At 64.0% G+C, this 17,794-nt stretch overlaps 2 protein-coding genes across 3 annotated transcripts; one reads left to right on the top strand and one right to left on the bottom strand.

Annotated features, from left to right (window-relative positions):
- Window positions 1-1,152: 1,152 nt before the first annotated feature.
- On the bottom strand, window positions 1,153-4,334 carry CKB (creatine kinase B). Its single transcript, XM_044230703.1, has 8 exons — window positions 4,280-4,334; window positions 3,758-3,980; window positions 3,403-3,557; window positions 3,197-3,329; window positions 2,776-2,947; window positions 2,003-2,126; window positions 1,621-1,810; window positions 1,153-1,538 (listed from the first exon to the last, which is right to left on the bottom strand). The coding sequence occupies exons 2-8, from the start codon at window positions 3,948-3,950 to the stop codon at window positions 1,360-1,362; spliced, it is 1,146 nt and encodes a 381-aa protein (XP_044086638.1). The 5' UTR covers window positions 3,951-3,980; window positions 4,280-4,334; the 3' UTR covers window positions 1,153-1,359.
- A 6,508-nt stretch (window positions 4,335-10,842) lies between these two features.
- On the top strand, window positions 10,843-17,485 carry TRMT61A (tRNA methyltransferase 61A). 2 transcript variants are annotated; one of them, XM_044230773.1, is made up of 4 exons: window positions 10,843-10,907; window positions 11,364-11,723; window positions 14,058-14,324; window positions 16,258-17,485. In XM_044230773.1, the coding sequence occupies exons 2-4, from the start codon at window positions 11,393-11,395 to the stop codon at window positions 16,515-16,517; spliced, it is 858 nt and encodes a 285-aa protein (XP_044086708.1). In that variant the 5' UTR covers window positions 10,843-10,907; window positions 11,364-11,392; the 3' UTR covers window positions 16,518-17,485. The 2 variants fall into 2 exon arrangements, with proteins under 2 accessions (XP_044086708.1, XP_044086709.1); XM_044230774.1 differs by lacking the exon at window positions 10,843-10,907 and adding an exon at window positions 10,931-11,065.
- Window positions 17,486-17,794: the final 309 nt, after the last annotated feature.

The raw sequence follows: 17,794 nt of genomic DNA, 5'->3' as shown, positions 1-17,794 counted from the left end.
GGGGCCCTGCCCCCTCCTGTCCCCATCCCACCCAGGGGTTCACTCCCCCAGCTTCTGTGCCTGTGCCCCTTCCCCTGGCAAAGGCAGATGACAAGACGCACCTCCTGGGGCTTCTGCACTGCAGGCCCTGGGCCCCAGGGTGGAGAACACAAAAGCCCAGGCTTCAGTGAGCCAGACTGTCCCGGCCCAGGATGCGGAGGGCACAGAGGCCGGGCCTGGCTTCTTTGCCCAGTTGCAGGGTAACCTTAGGGGTGGTTAGGGCCTCCTAGCCTAAAGCGGGTGTAGTTCAAGTCGGGTGGGGGAGCAAGTCCGAGGTGGCCCTGGCCAGCAGGTGGCAGCACAAGCTGCCCCCAGAACCGTGGAGCTCGAGGACGGGCCCTGCCCCTGGCTGGCTCACCGGGTCCGCTCCTACTCCCCAAGCCCTGGCCCAGCCCCCCCACAGCGAAAGAGCAGCTGAGGACAGTGGCAGCTGTGAACTGGCTGCGAAACGGAGACCAAGGAGCCCCTACCCTCAACAGCCCCGACCCCCACACTGCTGCCCAGGGCCCATATGGGGGGGATCCCATGAGGCCCTAGAGAGGAGGCTGCAGGGAAGAGGGAGCTCCAAAGGGGCCCCAGGGCTTTCTGAGAGGAACTGAAGGGCTAGGCCCTTTCGGCCTACGGAAGCTCAGAGGAAGGGCAGCTGAGGGGAGAGACTGCGGTGACCGTGTAGGTGCTGGAGGGGGCAGGAGGACGGCAGACTGACAGGAAGAGAAACTGGAAGGGGGGCACGTTCTTCCTGGGCTCCTGCCCACCCCCCAGCCGGCATCCACACCTCCCCCTCGCGGCAGGATGGGGCTAGGCTAAGTACCAGGCTCCACCCCCCAGGCCCTAGTGACCCTAGACGCTGGGGGTGGGGCTCTGCCACCCAGGAGCTCCTCCCTCTCCCTGTCGCCTCCCCACCGGCCCATCCCACGCCTGCAAGGAAGCCAAGTAGACAGGGCGGCAAGGGAGTTGTTCTCGGAACAGGACTGGATGGGCACAGCAGGGGGACTGCCTCCCGACTGCCGTCCCTTCTTCGAGAAAGCAAAGCAGAAAGGATGGAGGCCCCCACAGCCTGGCTTCTGGGCACCACATCTGCCCAGAAGGGGACACACTACTCCAAGACTCACGGCAGGCCGAAACCCTAGTTTTATTTCAGCATCAGCAACGTCTTAGCCATCACAAAAATAAACTCTACCAAGGGCGACAGAAGTCTCTACAGCGAGGCTAAGGGCTCAGCCGCCAAGTGGCGAACATCAGGGGTGCATGGCGGGCACTGCCCGGGCAATAAGTTAGGAAGCGGCAGGGCTGGTGGTGGTGGCGGTGGGGGCTGGGGCCTCACTTCTGGGCCGGCACGAGGTCGTCGATGGCCTGGCCTTGCTCCAGCCGCTGCTCCATCTCGATGAGCAGCTTCACGCCGTCCACCACCATCTGCACCAACTCCACCTCCGAGAAGCCCAGGCGGTCCGCGTTGGAGACGTCGAAGACGCCCCCCACAGCAGCTGTGTCCACACCACCTGGGGAGATGACCAGTTCAGCAGGAGCCGGGTGGGGGGCTGCCCCAGAGGGAGGACTGCGGGCAGCCGCTGCCCCACTCACCGGTGCCTCGTTTCTGAAGCCGCAGCCGCTTGAGCACCTCCGGGAACTTCTCGTGCTTGCCCAGGTGGGGCAGCTTGATGTGCACACCGGCCCGCAGGCCTGTGCCCAGATTGGATGGGCAGGTGAGGATGTACCCCAGGTGAGGGTTCCACATGAACTCGTAATTCTTAGACTTGAAGAGGGTTTCAATCTGGAGGTAGAGAAGTGGGAGAGGTGAGCCCTAGCTGAGAGCCCCCCACCAAGGGATTAGCTGGGACCTGAGGGCCCAGGGGGACCGAGGGGGGACACCCACTCCCTGCCTGAGCTCTGGAGTTCGGCCCTGGCCCCTCCCTGGCACCAGACCCCACTTGTGCCCACCCAGCTTGGGGTGGTCAGGCCTGACCTGGGTGAGGCCATTGCAGAAGCGAGTGAACACCTCCTTCATGTTGCCCCCTTTCTGCATGGAGATGACCCGCAGGTGGTCTTCCTCGTTGATCCACACCAGGAAGGTCTTATTGTCATTGTGCCTGGGGGAGGGGCACAGTCAAGCCTCCTCCTTGGACTATGGTCTTAGGACACATCCAGAATAAAGCTCTAGGGGGACCCCAGACCCCAGGAACTTTCTAAGTCCCTCAGGTGCTCAATCCAGCTGTACCCAGAAGCCTGCGCTCCGCCCCACCCTGGCGGTCGTGTGCTACGTGTCTGAGGTGTGGGGGAGGGCGGAGGGCCCCACCTAGGAGGTCAGGGGCGGAGGGAAGGGGTGTATCTGGATGCTGAAACCGCCCTTCGCAGACAGTGCAGGCCCGAGGCTGTAACCTTCCCCCAGCCCCCGCTAGGACGCGTCTGCGTCACCCGGCACCTGGCAAAGTCCCCGTAGAGGAGGAGATGAGAAAGGAGACAGAAAACAAGAAGCTCCAGCTCCCAAGAGGAGGGTGGAGGAGAGAAGCCAGCGCCACCCGTCGCCCCCTTCTAAGCTCCCCCGAGGCCTGAGCCGCCTCCAGCTGGAGTCCCTCTCACGTACCTGCGCGGTCAAGGTCACCTGTGAGGAGGCCCGGAGGAACCAAACCTGTCCCAGGAGTGCGGCCCCTCCCTCTTCCTCCTCGGCGGCGGCGGCGTGGGGGGAGGGCCAGAGGGAGGGGAAAGGGGGACCCGCGGGAGGGGAAGGGGGACACGCACCAAATACCGCGGGCGTCTGGCCAGTCACGGGCCATGCCCGAGGCCAGCAGTAGGGGCGACACGGGCTTATCGAAGAGGAAGTGGTCGTCGATGAGCTGCTGCTGCTCCGCCTCGGTCATGCTCTTGAGAGCGTAGTAGCGGCCGGCCAGGTCCCCGTCCAGGCTCGACAGAGCTGCAGAGGGGCAGGCTCAGGAGGACACACACGGGCCCCGGCCCCCACGCCCGCCCGGCTTTGTGTGAGCCCGGTGCAGGCGTTGGTCCGAGACCGCGACCTCGCTGGGCCTTGGGCCTCCGTCCCCCCGGGAAACCGGACACGGCGCGCAGATAAGAGCGTGGCAGCGGCGGCTCGGGTGACTGGGGTGACTGGGGTGACTGATACCCCGGACGGGGGGGGGGGGCGGCCGGCCGGCCCGACCCCTACCTTCCACCGCGAGCTTCTCGATGGCCCGGCGCTCCCCGCGGCTGCAGTGCGGGGGAAGGCAGAAGCCGCGGATGCTGCGACCCGTGCGCACCCGCGAGCTCAGCACGTAATTGGGGTCCAGGTCGTCGCCGCCCTGGGGGCGGAGCCGGGGTGAGCGCCGGGAGACCCCTCCCCAGCCCGCCCCGCCACCTGGGGCCGCCCCGCACCTGCAGGTTGTCGGGGTTGAGGTCGGTCTTGTGCTCGTCGCTGGGCTTGTAGCCGCCGTGCCGGTCCTCAATGATGGGGTCGAAGAGCTCCTTGAACACGTCATAGGACTCCTCGTCGCCTGCCACGCAGCCCACGGTCATGATGTAGGGGTGGCCTGGGGGGACGCGGGATGGGGCAGTGACGTCACGGCCAGGCCTAAGCGAGCGCGTCAGGACCCTGCAGCTCCGCCCGGGAAGGGGGACGGCGGAACCCCGGCCCGAGCGCGGTTCTGGGGGAGGCGCTGGACCCTAGCCCCACGGTGATTTCTGGCGGGTCAGAACCCGCACCCTGACCCCGGGACCAGGGTGCGCGTACCCGGGTTGTCCACGCCGGTCTGGATGACGTCGTCCAGCGTGAAGCCGCTTGGCGTGCTCTTGGCGCGCAGGTCCGCGTACAGCTCGGGGGTCAGCACCTTGGCCATGTGGTTGTTGTGGCCGCTGAGGTCGGGGAACTCGTCCTCGGCCGGGAAGCGCAGCTTCAACGTGTTGTGGCTGTTGGAGAAGGGCATGGCGGCGGCGGCGGCGGCGGCGGCGGCGAGCTGCGGGGAGATTCGGGGGTCAGCGAGGACCCGGCGCACCGGGCCCCTCGGGGACGCGCAGGCCACCCGGGGCCTCGCTGCCCGGGCTCCTGGTCACCCTGGGACGCGGCCAAGGTCAGCGGGGTCCGCAGCTCGCGCAGGGCGCTCCCGCACCGCCCAGGACCCCAGGCCCCGCCGGCGCGCGCTCCAGGCGGCGGACCCCGGTGTGCGTGACTCTGCGGCCCACAAGCCCCTTCGTGCGCAGCAGCGCCCCCGCCCCAGCGCCCCGGCGGCCTCCGCCCGCCCCCCGGCCCACTCACCGGGTGGCCGGGCGGGGCAGGGACTCTCCGTCCGTCGGCGGCTCCGGGCGCGGCGCAGGCGAACAGCAGCGGCTCCGCGCTCCCGCGGCTCTTAAGGGGCGCGACGCGGGCCGCCCATTGGCCGCTATTTATAGCCCATTCATTCCATTGGCCCGCGCTGCGGGGTGGTGCCGCCGCTTTGTCCGCCGCCCGCGGCCCCCGACAACCCCCCCAAGGCCGCCCACCCCTGCTGTCTCCTCGCCGGGACCCCGCGCAGCCCGCCCACCCCGCCCGGCGTCCGCCCAGGACCCCGCGGCCGAAACCTCAAGCCCTTGGACGTGCTGGAAGTTCCCTCCCACGCTGCCTCCGGGCGGGAAACTGAGGCAGGGAGCCGCGGGGCACTTGAAGGCGCTCGGGCTCCTCTGCAGCCGGGCTCTGGCCTTCCCCGGTCCCGCCGGGGCCCGCGGCGGTCACGACGAGGGTCCAGGCGTGAACGTTCCGCGCTCCCGCAGCAGGTACTAACCCTCCCCCACCCCACCCCCGCCCGGTCCGATCCGGCCAGGAGCCGCCGACCTTCCTCAAGGTGTCCGGAGGCATCTCCCGGGCACTGTTGGTGCAGAGCGAGGGCGCGCCGGGAGGCGCAGTCTGGCTGCGGTCCAGCGGGGCGGCTCCCGCGGTACCTTGACCTTGGGCAAGTGCCCCGACTCCGGGGGACCCGAGCCAGAGACCCCCGGCCCAGCCCTTCCTGGGACATGAGAGAACAACATGGCTCTGGAAGCCACCGGGGTTGCACAGCCTCAGAGCCTCCAGACCCCAGCCTTGGCCCCTTTCCACCGGGAACAGGTTCATCTCACCACCCCACCCCCAAAGGCAGGCCCCAGAGACTGTCAGCAAAGATGGGAGGAAACACGAACAAACAATAAGCATGTGTGACATGTAAAAACAAACAAAACCAAAAACCGCTCCTCACTAAAAATCAGAATCATCCAAATTAAAACTAGGACTATACCTTCCTTCCACTGCCCCCAGTACACCCAGATGGCAAAAATGTGAAAGACTGACACCAGCCAGGGCTGGCTACGGGCTGGAATGTGGACAGACAGGCCTTCACACACTGCCTCAACTGTGAACGGCTACGTCCTTTGTGGAAGGTAATTTGGCAGTATATTAAAATTAAAATTGCTTGTACTCCATGACCCAGCAATCCCCCTTCTAGGAATCCAGCCTGTACAAAGGACAGTCTCATTTCTCTGCGGATAGAGATGTGCAATGGGAAACACATACAAATGAGCCTGGATAGAACTCGATGCCCATCACTTGGGGACTGGCCAGGGGTAGGAAGGTGTGTCCCCAGCATGGAGTATTACACAGTTATTTTAAAAAATGAGTTAGACCCCTAGTCATTGAGCCACCAGCAAGGACTCCGCAGCCTCCCCCTCAAACCCCTCACCTCTTGAAGATCCACCTGCCTTCTCCAGGAGGCCTTCCGTCGGCCATTTCCACCGAGGAAAAGGGATCCTGTCCTATGTCTGCCCTGCAGAACCTCCACTCTTCTGAACCCTTTGCTAATGCAAATAAGAGTAATGATCTGCTTCCTGCTGGCACTGAGGGTCACATCCACAAGAGCATTCAACAGAGAAGGGGCAGGAAGACCCTTCCCACTTCCAAGTCAGCAATGATTACAAGAGAAAGAACTTAATGAAGGTGTGTAAGAGGAAGTCTGCCTACAACAGTGATGCAATGAGCACCCAGAATACGGAGAAGTAATCCCGCTGCAGGGGGACCGTGCGAAAGCATACACCAGTTCCTCACAGCGACCGGGCTGAGGACGACCAGCGGAAGTTGCGTGGCCGGGCTGTTGTTGTTGTTCATCTTTTTTTAAGTAGTCTCAGCCCACAACGTGAGGCTCCAACTCACAACCCCGAGATCAAGGGTCGCGTGCTCCATCGACCGAGCCAGCCGGGCGCCCCAGTTTCATGGGTTTTAAGTGCTTTTTAGTCACTGCAGCTTACGTGAGGATTTCCTTGCAACGAGTAGAATTTCCCTTCTGTCCCTTATCGCAAGTTCAGAAACCTCGTGGCTTACATAATGTGACCCTTTGGGGTCTGCTTTTAGCTTGGAGTAATGCAATTCCTTCGTGCGGTCAAATGAAGAGAAAGGGGCGCCTGGGTGGCTCAGCGGGTTACACCTCTGACTCTTGATTTCAGCTCCGGTCATGACCACGGGGTGATGAGATCAAGCTCCAAAGCAAGACAGGCTGTGTGCCCACAGTGTGGGGGGCTCTGTGGGGGGTTCTAGAGTCTCTCTCCCTTGCCCTCTGCCCTTCCCCCACTCACGCGGCCTCTTTAAATAAATAAATTAAAAAAATAATAATAAATTAAATCTTTTTTTTTTTTTAAGGTATTTATTTGTTTGTTTACCTGAGAGAGAGAACAAGTGGTGCGGAAGGGCGGGGGGGGGGGAGGGGAAGCAGCTTCCCGCGGAGCAGAGATCCCAATGTGGGGCTCCATCCCGGGACCCCGAGATTGTGACCCGAGCCAAAGGCAGAGGCCTAACCCACTGAGCCACCCAGGCGTCCCAGTAAATAAAATCCTTTTTTTTTTTTTTTAATGAGAAAAAGGGAAAAAAAGTGAATTGGAGCTTGTGTGTCCATGTCCATCATACACTGTCCTGTGACTAAAGCAGGAGAGGCGGCGAAGCCCGGAGCTCTGTGTTGCACAGCATCCCTGCAGGCCGCTGCCGGAGGGCTGGCCCCAAGCAAGCGGCCGCCCGAACCCGAAGGAAACCAGAAGGAAATACTGGCAGATCGGGGAGGAGACGGGTGCTGCTGGGCAGGGCCGGGGCACAGGCAGCGCGAGCAATCCCAGTGTCTGGTGCCTCTGGGGAATGCGCACTGGAGCAAAAGCCCAGAGGAGCGAGTCCCTTCGCCTCTGCCTACGTGCGCCGCCGCGGGGGCAGTGCCCTTCCCTCCTGCGCCTTAGCATGCTTTGACCTGTTCCCTGTCGGCATTTTCTCAGGTATGTAAAACAAACCAACGCGACGTGGCAAATGGCCCCGGGCTGCCCAGATAGCAGGTGTCCCTTAAGACTGGAATTTCTGCGCACTGTGCCCCGGGCAGCCCCTTCCTCCAGTTTTAGAAATCATCTGCAGTTGCCCTCTTTACCTCCCCACCCCCACCCACAGCCTGATGGGCTCAAGTTTCTGTTTCTGCAGGTCTGGAGGCTGACTTGGCTTTCAGACATGGGGGGGGGGGGATGTGGAACTCGGGGCTTCTCAGAAGAACCCCCTCTCCACCCTCAGGCCACTACGGGCCTGGCCTACTGGGTGGAAGGCCGGAAAGTCTTGCTCCCTGTCCTCCCTAGAGCACGGCCCACACTGGCGAGGGGCAGTCCAGAGGTTTGGGGCTGCCCTGCTCAAGGTCAGGCCCCTGTGACCCTCCTGCCGGAGGCTCTAGCAGTCCTCAGCATTCGGACACGGGTGTTGTACCATGCTGCAGAGAAGCGAAGGAAGACCAGAAGGTGGGAGACAGAGAGACAGGTCAGAGGTCCAGCAAACCCTCAATGGTCCGGGAGTGCCCGGCCCTGGGCTACCTTAACCTGGAGCCCATCCTGGGGACCCCTGGGGCAGGCCAAGCCTCGGTGGGACTAGACTCACAGCATGAGTGATCGACAGCTGTGCTGGGGGAGGAGAGGAGAGATCCAAGGCCCTTAGACCTAAAGGTCATGGCGGCCCCTACCAGGCGGAAGCTGCTTGGGAGCCTGGGTGGTCCCAGAGCAGAGGAGCAAGGGTTGGGGAGGCCTGGATGGTGCCAGCCTCCACCGCAGCTAGAATAACATTGCCCCAGTGGCCTAACCCTTGCCTGCAGACCCTCCATTTTCCCCAGGGCCCAAGGAGCCGGTTTGGCAGCGTCTGGGCAAGAAGCTGGGTGACGTCACCCAACCAGTTTATGGTCCAGGTTCCTCAGAAATCACACCTGGTTGCACATTAACCAGCTGGCCCTGGAGGGGGAGGGAAGCTTCAATGGAATGCCCAGCTTGGCATCTGTGGGACTTAGCCTGCCTGATGGTGCTGCAGCTGTAGGCACGCAGAGGTAGGCCAGATGGGAGAGCCAAGCAGGGGCCAGAGGTCATTCTCAGTCTGTCCTCAGAGGGCGGTCAGGGTATGGGCTGCCCCGTTGGCTCAGTGGGGAGAGCACGCAACCCTTGATATCGGAGTTGTGAGTTTGAGTCACACGCTGTGCGTAGAGATTATTTAAAAATAAAATCTTTTGGGGGCACCTGGGTGGCTCAGTGGGTTAGAGCCTCTGCCTTCGGCTCGGGTCATGATCTCAGGGTCCTGGGATCGAGCCCGGCATCGGGCTCTCTGCTCAGCGGGGAACCTGGTTCCTCCTCTCTCTCTGCCTGCCTCTCTGCCTAATTGTGATCTCTATCAAATGAATAAATAAAATCTTTTAAAAATAATAATAAATAAAATAAAATAAAATCTTTTTTAAAAAAGAAGGCAGTCAGGCTGAGCATTTCTTCCTCTTTGTGCCCTGTCCCTAGTTCTGAAGAACCAAAGGGGAAGCTGGTTGGGGTCAGGAGAGGAGTGGGAGCTGCTTTGGGGTCAAGCACTCTGAGGCAGGAGGCTAGGCTAGTCAGAGAAGGGAGGAGCTTGGTCCCTACCAGGTGCAGCCTCCCCCAGTGCAAATCTTCAGCTTCTCCCTTTCCCCCAGAGTGACTCTGACCCTTTTCTCCAGGGTCTTTTTCCTGCCTGCTCTCACCTTTATTCAGATCTACCATTGGTTCTCTGAAGTCAAGATTTACTGGCTTTAAATTCCAGTCCAACTGTGGACCCATTGCCTATGTGACCTGAGGCAACTACCTAACCTCTCTTGAGTCTGCATCTTCCCATCTGTAAAGTGATCCGCACCCCCCCGCGCAGTCCCCTGCTCCATAGGATTGTGGAGAGAGTTTAATATGGTGAGACTTAGCTGGGCTTATATAGAATCAGTTCTTGTTAGTGGAGCCTCAATATATAAACTCTGCCCAAAGCAAGGTGCCCACCTGACCTGGGTCATCAGCTGGAGCTTGGGGGAAGCTGGTGCTTTGAGGACACAGACTGAGGGCTGGGGCAGGTGTGGATGGGACAGACGGGCAACTCTGGGTAGGCTGCCTGGAGGAAGGAGCTGGGCCAGCCAGTTACGGACAGAGGCAAGTGGGAAGTTGGGACCACAGGAAACCACAGCCGAGTCACCAAGTTCTAATTTAGACTCTTAGTAGGCGCCCAGCCCCAGCTCCGTACTGCAGCTGAGAGGTTGGGGAAGAAGATCCCCCAGAAGTGGAATGCTGACATCTTCCAGGGGAGCGATTAGGTGGTGACTCAGGCAGGTGCATCACGAAAGGAGCGAAGATCACCTGAACAGAGGTGGCCGCAGACGGGGCGGCTCGTCTCAGTGCTGGGAGCAAGAGGCAGGGAGGCCATGATGAGCCACACAGGCACCTGATCCCAGAGGAACATGAATCCACGGGGAATGGAAGGCCGCCTAACTCCCCTTAACTTTTTACCACCCCCCAAGGCAGGTTCCCAGACCGAGGTCCAGCCAGGGCAGAGGCATGGTGGGGGCAGGGTGGGGGCGGTGGACCTGAGGCTAGGCAGGGGTTTCCACCATGGATTTCCACCATGGATTCTGTGGGACCCATGGCAAGGGCCACAGACCCTATGGCAGGCCTGGCCATTCCCATTTTGCCAGGCAGGAGCTATGTGGGCCTGGGGTGTGGCCCGGGGTCATTGCTAGCTGGCCCTGGTTTAAGCCCTGACTCAGCCTCTGGGTAGCAGGGGTCGGCGGGAGAGTCTCTATCCCTTTCAGGTCCCCAGGGCCAACAGGACAAGGCCTGGTTGCTGGAAGCTGGGAGATGGAGAAAGGCGTCCCACAGCCCTGTCGTCCTTCCCTCCCCCCACACTGTCCACCGAGGAGCTGGCTCTGAGTCAGCCGGGCTGAGACAGAACAGGGCTGCGCTTCCCTTTTCTGGCCCTTGCCTTCCCGCTGCCCAGCCCCCAGCCCCCAGCCCCCTGCTCAGGCCGCTCGCCTGGGCCTCCCGGACCCCAGCGTGAACCCAGCTCCTGCGTCTCGGCACCACCGACCTGCCCCTGCCCCACGGCTTCCCTGCAGTGGAGGACGTGCCCGCAGGGGAGCCCGGGCCCGGCCTAAGGCCGTCTGGACACCTTCCCGGACAACCCACCGGTCTGCAACTTCACTTTCCGGAGTCCGCCCCGGGGCCGGGTCTGAGGGGCTCCCAGGGCGGTCCCGCGGGCACCACGGCCAAGGCGAAGCGCCTCGACGCGCCTGGGGAGCTAGCGAGGGCCGGCCTTGCCGGGAAGCCCAGCCCCGGTGCCCGCCCACAGCAGCCCGGCCGCGGGGACGCTGCAGCCCCCCGAGTGTCCCCCGCACGAGCTTGTGTAAACAGGGACGCCGCAGCTGACCGAAAGGCGCCCAGGAGGCGCGCTCCGCGGCCGGGCGGGGCTGCCCGCGGGTCCCGGCATCCCGCGCGGGGGGGGGCGGGGCGCCGTGACGCCATCGGCGGGCGCCGGGCGGGAGCCGGAAGTGTGGAGCCGCCGTCGCGGCGACACGTGCGGAGCGTCCGGGAGCGGCCCCCGCCGCGCGAGGCGGGTGAGACTGTGCTCGGGCCCCCCCCCCGCCCGGTGCCGACCCGGCTTGACGCACCCCGACCCCTTCCGGGGGGCCCTTACCGCTCCTGCATCCCCCTGAAAGCCCGCTTGGGGGGAGACTAGGAAGGGGGGCTTCGCGGAATGGAGCGCGGCATGGAGGTGATAGCGCAGACCAGACCCTCATCTCGCCCCTGGAGCACGGCAGCCAGTCGGCTGGGCTCCGGCCCTTGCTTGGTGGGAAATCTTGGGCCCGTCCTCCGCCGTGGCCCCGCTTCCGTTTCTCCCTCTGTGATTAGGGCGGGTGACTTGGGTCTCGTAACCCAGACCGAGGAGGGTTTAACCTGTCCAGCCAGGGTGCAGCCAGGGACCGAGGCAGCCGCCTCACAGTCCATCGCCCAGATTCCAGGTGCGCCCTCCTGGCACCTTTCCGCACTCATGTCGACACGCTTCCTCCCAGGTCCCAGCCACCTGCCCGATCGCAACACCATGAGCTTCGTGGCCTATGAGGAGCTGATCAAAGAGGGTGATACGGCCATCCTGTCGCTGGGCCATGGTGCCATGGTAGCAGTGCGCGTGCAGCGTGGGGCACAGACCCAGACCCGGCATGGTGTCCTGCGGCACTCCGTAGACCTCATCGGCCGCCCCTTCGGCTCCAAGGTGACCTGTGGCCGAGGTGGCTGGGTGTATGTGCTGCACCCCACGCCTGAGCTCTGGACCCTGAACCTGCCGCACCGCACACAGATCCTCTACTCCACCGACATTGCTCTGCTCACCATGATGCTGGAGCTCCGGCCTGGCTCTGTGGTCTGTGAATCCGGTGAGTTCTTTGGGCTACCTCAGTTCTGTTTCTGGAAAAGTGACGTGAAGATGGAGATCCGACCCAGCATCGAGACAGCCTCCAGCCTGCCCTTCCTGAGGACGGGCGTGGGTGCTCAGCTTGTCTCTTGCAGGAGGTCTCTGGGGGGCTGACTGCAGGGAGTGAGACGCGGCGGAACTGGTTAGGAGGCTGGCGCCGTGACCTGAGAGTTGATGTTGCAGGGCCAGCACGTTCCCCCGCCAGGAGCTGCTGTTCGCGGAGGGTCCTGCCTGCCTTGGTGGGGCAGGGCCAGAGCGCCTCTCGGCTCTGGCCTGGCTGCCGACTGCCGTTCCCTACCTCTTTGCTGACAGAAGAGCAGAGAGCTCCTGGCCTAGCAGTCTCTGACCACCCCTTCCCGGAGGGAGGCCAGAGCTGCTCTGAGGTGCTCATTGTAGGTAGGGAGACTGCCTCAAGCTCATCCTCGGCTGGCAGCACTGTACCGAGTCCAGGGCCCGAGGTCCGTCCTGGCCGTTTCACGCACATACATACACATGGGCAATGGGGCCAGCTAGGACGGAGATTGAAGCATACAGCGCAGCCAAGAACAGCCCAGGCACGCGAGCACCTAGATTTCCAGCGTGTTCGTCATGGGCTGCGCAGCTGGGCTCCAAGGTCACAAAGTTTTCACCAACTTTCCAACTTTCTGAGGACTCGAGGCCATCTCGCCCTTCTGCATGTGGACAATTGGATGGTTCCTGTTGCCCAGCCAAACACTCTGAAGTGGGAAGGGTCAGGCACAGACGTGGGCTGTGGGTCAGAGGGTGGGCAGGGGCTGGGCAGTGGCCATCTGCTCATCCGCAGGGGACCTGGGGTAATGGTGGCGGCAGTACAGCAGGACCGCAAGACGGTGCCACCTCCTGCTACTGTGCGTGCTCTGCTGTGCCGGCTCCCGGTCTAGGAACTGTGGGGCCGGCCCTGAGTAGCACAGGTCAGGTTTCTGCATCCCCGAGCGGCGAGTCAGCCCAGTGTCACCATTTCAGTGCTGAGTTGATTGTCGTAAGGCTGCACGTTTGAGGGCGACTCCCAGGGGTCCCTCCAGCTGGTTTGGTCGGGGAAAACTTCTCACAAGATGTTCAGCTGGGAATGATGAGAAGGAGGCACTGCCAAGAGCCAAGGGAGAGCGTCTCCCTAAGGGCGAGCCATGCAAAGTGCGGGCCCAGTAAGGAGGCCCGAGTGGCCAAAGCAGGTAGTGAGGTCAGGAGGAAACAGGCTCAGAGGGCCATTAGGGGTCCGACTCTGCTTGGTGTGGGGTGGGGAAGGCAGGTGTGACTGAGGTGAAGAGACCCTCTGCTGTGTTTGAGGCAGGATAGAAGGCGGCCGGGCCAGCTGGTGGTGGTCACCCCAGACAGCGGGGTGGCAGGGTGGGAGTTGGGGGGAGACACAAGTTACTAGTGGGTTGAATGCTGGGTGGAGAGGGGCATTGAGGGTGCTTCTGGGGTGTCTGGCCGAGCTCTGGGTGCCTTTGGGCTGGGGAAGGCTTGGCAGGGAGGGGTTTGGGATTGGAGCAGGCCCAGCTTTGCTCTTGTTTCTGCTGAGCGCCGGTCAGCTGTTTGGGGCAGGGGTAGGGGATGCGTGTGCACTGGACACTGGGTAGGAGTCTGGAGTGCAGGGACATGGCCTTGCAGCGTGTTCATCAAGGCTGGCATCTGAAACAACGGGGGGGGGGGGGGCGGTCATTGCGGGGGCGGGGCGGTGGGCGGGGGCTGCCAGGTAGGAAGTCCAAGCTGAGGGGCGGCTGAAAGCAGCTAAGGAGTGGCCAGAACAGGTGGAAGAGAACCAGGGGACGATGAGGCGGAAGACCGGCGCCGTGTCGCCAGGAGGTTGCCATGTCCCAGCTCATTGCCGTGAGGCCGCGGGGAGGAGGACAGCGCCGCCCGTGTGTGGTGGAGGCGGGTGAGGGGCAGAGGGATGGGCAGCCTGAGCGGGCCAGGAGCTGGGGGAAGGGGCTCGGGACCAGCCACCGGGTGGAGGGTACGGGACAGGCCCGCGCTGCCCTGTCCACTCTGTACAGATCCTGCGGGGCCTCTGGCATGGGATTGGGTAGGGCTGCCACTCTCCCCCGCCCCCAGGCCCAAGGCAGACTCAAGAAATAAACCCCAGCTCCCCACCCAGACCTGGTGCGGCCCCAGGTAACCAGACTAGGCGGCCGGGACCTGACGGGCAGCTCTGGGAGCGATGCCCCCGAGTAACTGGGATCGTCTGTCCCTGTGGGGCCTGTGTGGTCTTTCAGGGTGAGGGTGGAGTTCTTTCGAGTGTCCCCAGCAGGCCCGCCTGACACGCGTCCCGTCCCATCAGGCACTGGCAGCGGCTCCGTGTCCCACGCCATCATCCGCACCATCGCGCCCACGGGCCACCTGCACACGGTGGAGTTCCACCAGCAGCGGGCAGAGAAGGCCCGGGAGGAGTTCCAGGAGCATCGGGTGGGCCGCTGGGTGACAGTGCGCAACCACGACGTGTGCCGCAGCGGCTTCGGCGTGACCCAGGTGGCAGATGCGGTTTTCCTGGACATCCCATCTCCTTGGGAGGCCGTGGGCCATGCCTGGGACGCCCTCAAGGTGGAAGGTACAGTGAGGGTTCTGGTGCAGCCCTGGGGCTAAGCTCCTGGGCTGGGCCTTGGGTCACCTGAAGCCCAGAGGGGTCAGAAACCACCAGGCCACGCAGCCTGGCCAGGCCAGGGCCCCTTTTGGCCCAAAATAGGGGTGGGTCAGGCTGGCTGAGGACTCAACAGGGAGGTCAGCCCATGAGAGGGGGAGGTTGGAAGGAGTAGGGTCCCGGGAGAAGGCAGCCCCAGCTGACCCCCTGCTCCTTGGCCTTGTCCCACTCTCACCCGGACGTGATGTCTGAGTTCGCTGGGGAATGTGGCAGCTCCACCTCGGTGAGACGTGGGGCCCATGCCAGGGAACATTTCAGGGGTTGGAGGTCAGCCCCTGACCCCAGCCCTTGCCAGCGGAGTCTCCCTTCCCCCCAGCCACAAGCCGGCTAACGGCCCCTTTTAGGGAAGATGCTGGACGTGGAGGCGGGAAGGAGGTGGGAAGGAGGCGGGAAAGTTGGCTCTTTGCCAGGGAGGAGCTGGCGAGGCCCTGGGTTTTTCCCTTTTCTGGAGAAGGAGCCGGCCCAGGCAGGGCCCCTTCCCCCCTCCCTGCTGAGTAGTGCCGCCGGGAGAGCAGGGAGGGAGCCCAGGGTGCCCCCGGGGAAGGGCCGCCCCTCCGAAAGAGGTGCCAAGGCGCGGCTTCACGAGTGAGGGGCTCCAGGCAACGGTTCCCAGGGGGTCCCCTGTTGTGACCCTGACCCTGGGTTTTGCCAAGGTGGGCCTCGCTTCCCCACACCTGCATGCCTTCCAGCTTTGCCCCCAGGCACCATAGTCCGGGGTCCCAGTCCCATGGAGGCTGGAGGCAGCTGCCCAGCCTGGGCCGAGCGCAGGGGGTCACACTCTTGGGCCTTCTTCCTGTCACGAAGCCTCCGTCCTGGTGGCTGGCCCTGGGAGAGCTGTGCTATCTACCGTCCCCATCCCCCAGGCACCTCTAAGCTCCCTCCTTTGGGCTCTTGCTGGGTCCGATCTTGTTGGTCCCAGAGGCTCCCAACTTACTTGTGGGTCTTGCATTTTCCAGTGGCTCCCCTGCCTGCTCTGTGCAGACCCCCACGAAGGGCCGTCCCCAGGCTCTGTGGAACTTGGGCTGGCCAGCAGGCTTGGGCCCTTGCCTGGTGGGGCCTGTTTTCCTGGTGGTAGGCATGGGGTTGGGTTCCTTCTTGGGGATGACCCTGTGCCCTCCCTGGGTTGGCTTCAGACTGCTCGTGCCTCCTCCAGGCCCACACCGTCTTGAAGACCTGTGGGGGGGGGGTGTCTCTGTCCCCAGGTGTGGCTGACCAGGCCTCAGGGCCATTTGAGGACTCGCCCGGCCACGTCCCTGTCCCCACCGCATCTTCCCCACACCCTCCCTGCTAGGACAGGGACGTGGGCTGGCCCGGGGCCAGGCTGAGGGACACGCGGGTGGGCCGTGGTGGGAGGAGCAGGAAGGGCTGTCAGCTCCGCCTGCACCCTGTCATCCTCGGCCGTCAGGCTCCGCTCGGAGTAGGCGCCTCCTGTTCTCCCGAGCAGGTGACAGCCTCTAATTTCCCGTGACAGCAGCGGCTCCCACCGCCTGTGAACCCCTTCCCCCGCTGCTGCCGCCCTGCATGGCTGGAGCTGTTCTGGGTGGGGTGATCTGGCGGCTGCCAGGCAGAGGTTCCGCCCTGACCCCTGACGGGTGGTTCGTCCCGGCCCCAGGCCTTGGCTTCCTTGTGGAAGCGGAGGGTAGCGGTGCCCAAGTCCAGACGGAATCAGGGTCGTGGGCTCGGTCTAAGCGGTCCCTTCTACACAGCTCCAGGGGAGCTGCGGCCCCACCGTGGTCTGGGCCCCCGCCTGCCCCCCTCACCCCCGCTGCCCCGGGGACAGTGGCGGGCCCGGCCTCCGCCCTGCCACCCCCAGCCCTCCAACCCTGAGCCCGGCTCCCCACAGGTGGGCGCTTCTGCTCCTTCTCGCCGTGCATCGAGCAAGTGCAGCGGACCTGCCAGGCGCTGGCCGCCCGCGGCTTCTCGGAGCTCAGCACGCTGGAGGTCCTGCCGCAGGTGTTCAACGTGCGCACGGTCAGCCTGCCCGCGCCCGACCTGGGGGCCCACCCGCACCCCGACGTGCACCCCTTCCGCAGCGGGACGCCCATGAAGGAGGCCGTGGGCCACACGGGCTACCTGACCTTCGCCACCAAGACCCCGGGCTAGTGGGCCTCCAGCCAGGAGCTGCGGGGAGCGGGGAGCTGGCCACAGGCCGCCTTATATGGTCGGTGAGCCTGCTGGGCCTGCCTTTAGACGGGCCTTGGGGCCTGCGGCAGGCGGGGCAGGGCCTCCCACAGCCTGGTTCCCTCCCTGCAGCCTCTCTGGAGAGGAAAGCCTCCGGCGCATGGCCCTGCTGGACGCCCCACCCCCCGCGGCTGCTCTCTTGCTACAGAGTCTCCGCTCTTCTGGTTGTTGAGGCCAAGGGCTGTAGGTGGTGGCGCCCGGGGCTGACCACTTCCCAGGTAGCCCCAAACTGGCAGGGAGCAGGGCCGGCGCCAGGAGGAGGAGGGCCGCTGGGGCTGGGGGCTGGGGGCCCCCAGAGCTGATGGTGCCCGGCTGGGGGCGGGAGAGGTAGGCTTTCTAGGTGGCCTCAGGCCTGAGCACACCCCCATCCCTGTCCCCGTCAGGTGCCCTGCAGGCCAAGTGGGGGTGCCCTGTACCCCTCCCATGGAAGGGAGGGGGCCCTGGGCAGCCCTGCCCGTCTGCCGCGCTTCTCTCGCAGCTGGAAGTGCCTTCCGTGGCCCCAGTCCAGCCAGAGCCCTGGCGTGTTGGTGAGAACAGCGCCCATGCGGCCAGGACCCTGAGGGGGACGGTGAAGTGCCTCAGGTAACCCGCCCAGCCCTCTCAGAGCTGTTGGATCCCCGGCTGGCCAGCCCCGGGGCTGCTTGGGTGCCTCTGCCCCTCACAGGAGTGCCGCGGGCACCGGGGGCGCATCCGGGACAGAGGGCAGCGGCCCTGGCCGCCAGCTCTGGGCCGAGCGGCCGGCATCCCCGCCTGCGTCGGTTGCATGAAGGGCCTGAGCATCTGCCCTTGGCCTCCCCTGTCCTCCAGAGCTTCCGTTTCCCCCATTAGGAAAAGAGCCCCAGGGAACGTGCTGGCAGGGGGGCTGGAAATAAACACTGTCGTTTCGGCCACGCTCACTGGTCTCTTCGGTGACCCTCACACCAGACCCTTGTTCCCCAGTGCCAGTGTCCAGGCTGGACCTCCCCACACACAGCCCTGGCCCCCGCTGCTTCCTCTCCCTGTCAGACAGCAGCCTGGGACATGATGGACAAAGGGGCAAGTGTGTGGCCACCCCCACTCGGCTGCAGAAAGGGCCACTTGTCCTAGTAGGGGGGAGGGGTCTGCCTGTGTGTGTGTGTGTGTGCGCGCGTGCGCACACGCGCTTGTCCATCTGTGTGTCCCAGAGCACTGGACCCTGCCTTCACAGCCTGGCATGGCAT

Source organism: Neovison vison, chromosome 13 (genome assembly GCF_020171115.1).
Source record: "Neovison vison isolate M4711 chromosome 13, ASM_NN_V1, whole genome shotgun sequence".
NCBI lineage: Eukaryota > Metazoa > Chordata > Mammalia > Carnivora > Mustelidae > Neogale > Neogale vison.
Note: the sequence above shows the minus strand (reverse complement) of the source record. Positions and strands in the feature narration are given on the sequence as shown.

Coding starts and splice junctions, on each gene's coding strand:
- CKB (XM_044230703.1), bottom strand. CDS start 3,950: ATGCCCTTCTCCAACAGCCACAACACGTTGAAGCTGCGCTTCCCGGCC. Junction 3,330..3,402: donor TCAACCCCGACAACCTGCAG/GTGCGGGGCGGC, acceptor CTCCGCCCCCAG/GGCGGCGACGACCTGGACCC. Junction 2,127..2,775: donor CCAGACGCCCGCGGTATTTG/GTGCGTGTCCCC, acceptor CCCCTCCCCCAG/GCACAATGACAATAAGACCT.
- TRMT61A (XM_044230773.1), top strand. CDS start 11,393: ATGAGCTTCGTGGCCTATGAGGAGCTGATCAAAGAGGGTGATACGGCC. Junction 11,724..14,057: donor CTCTGTGGTCTGTGAATCCG/GTGAGTTCTTTG, acceptor CCGTCCCATCAG/GCACTGGCAGCGGCTCCGTG. Junction 14,325..16,257: donor GGACGCCCTCAAGGTGGAAG/GTACAGTGAGGG, acceptor GGCTCCCCACAG/GTGGGCGCTTCTGCTCCTTC.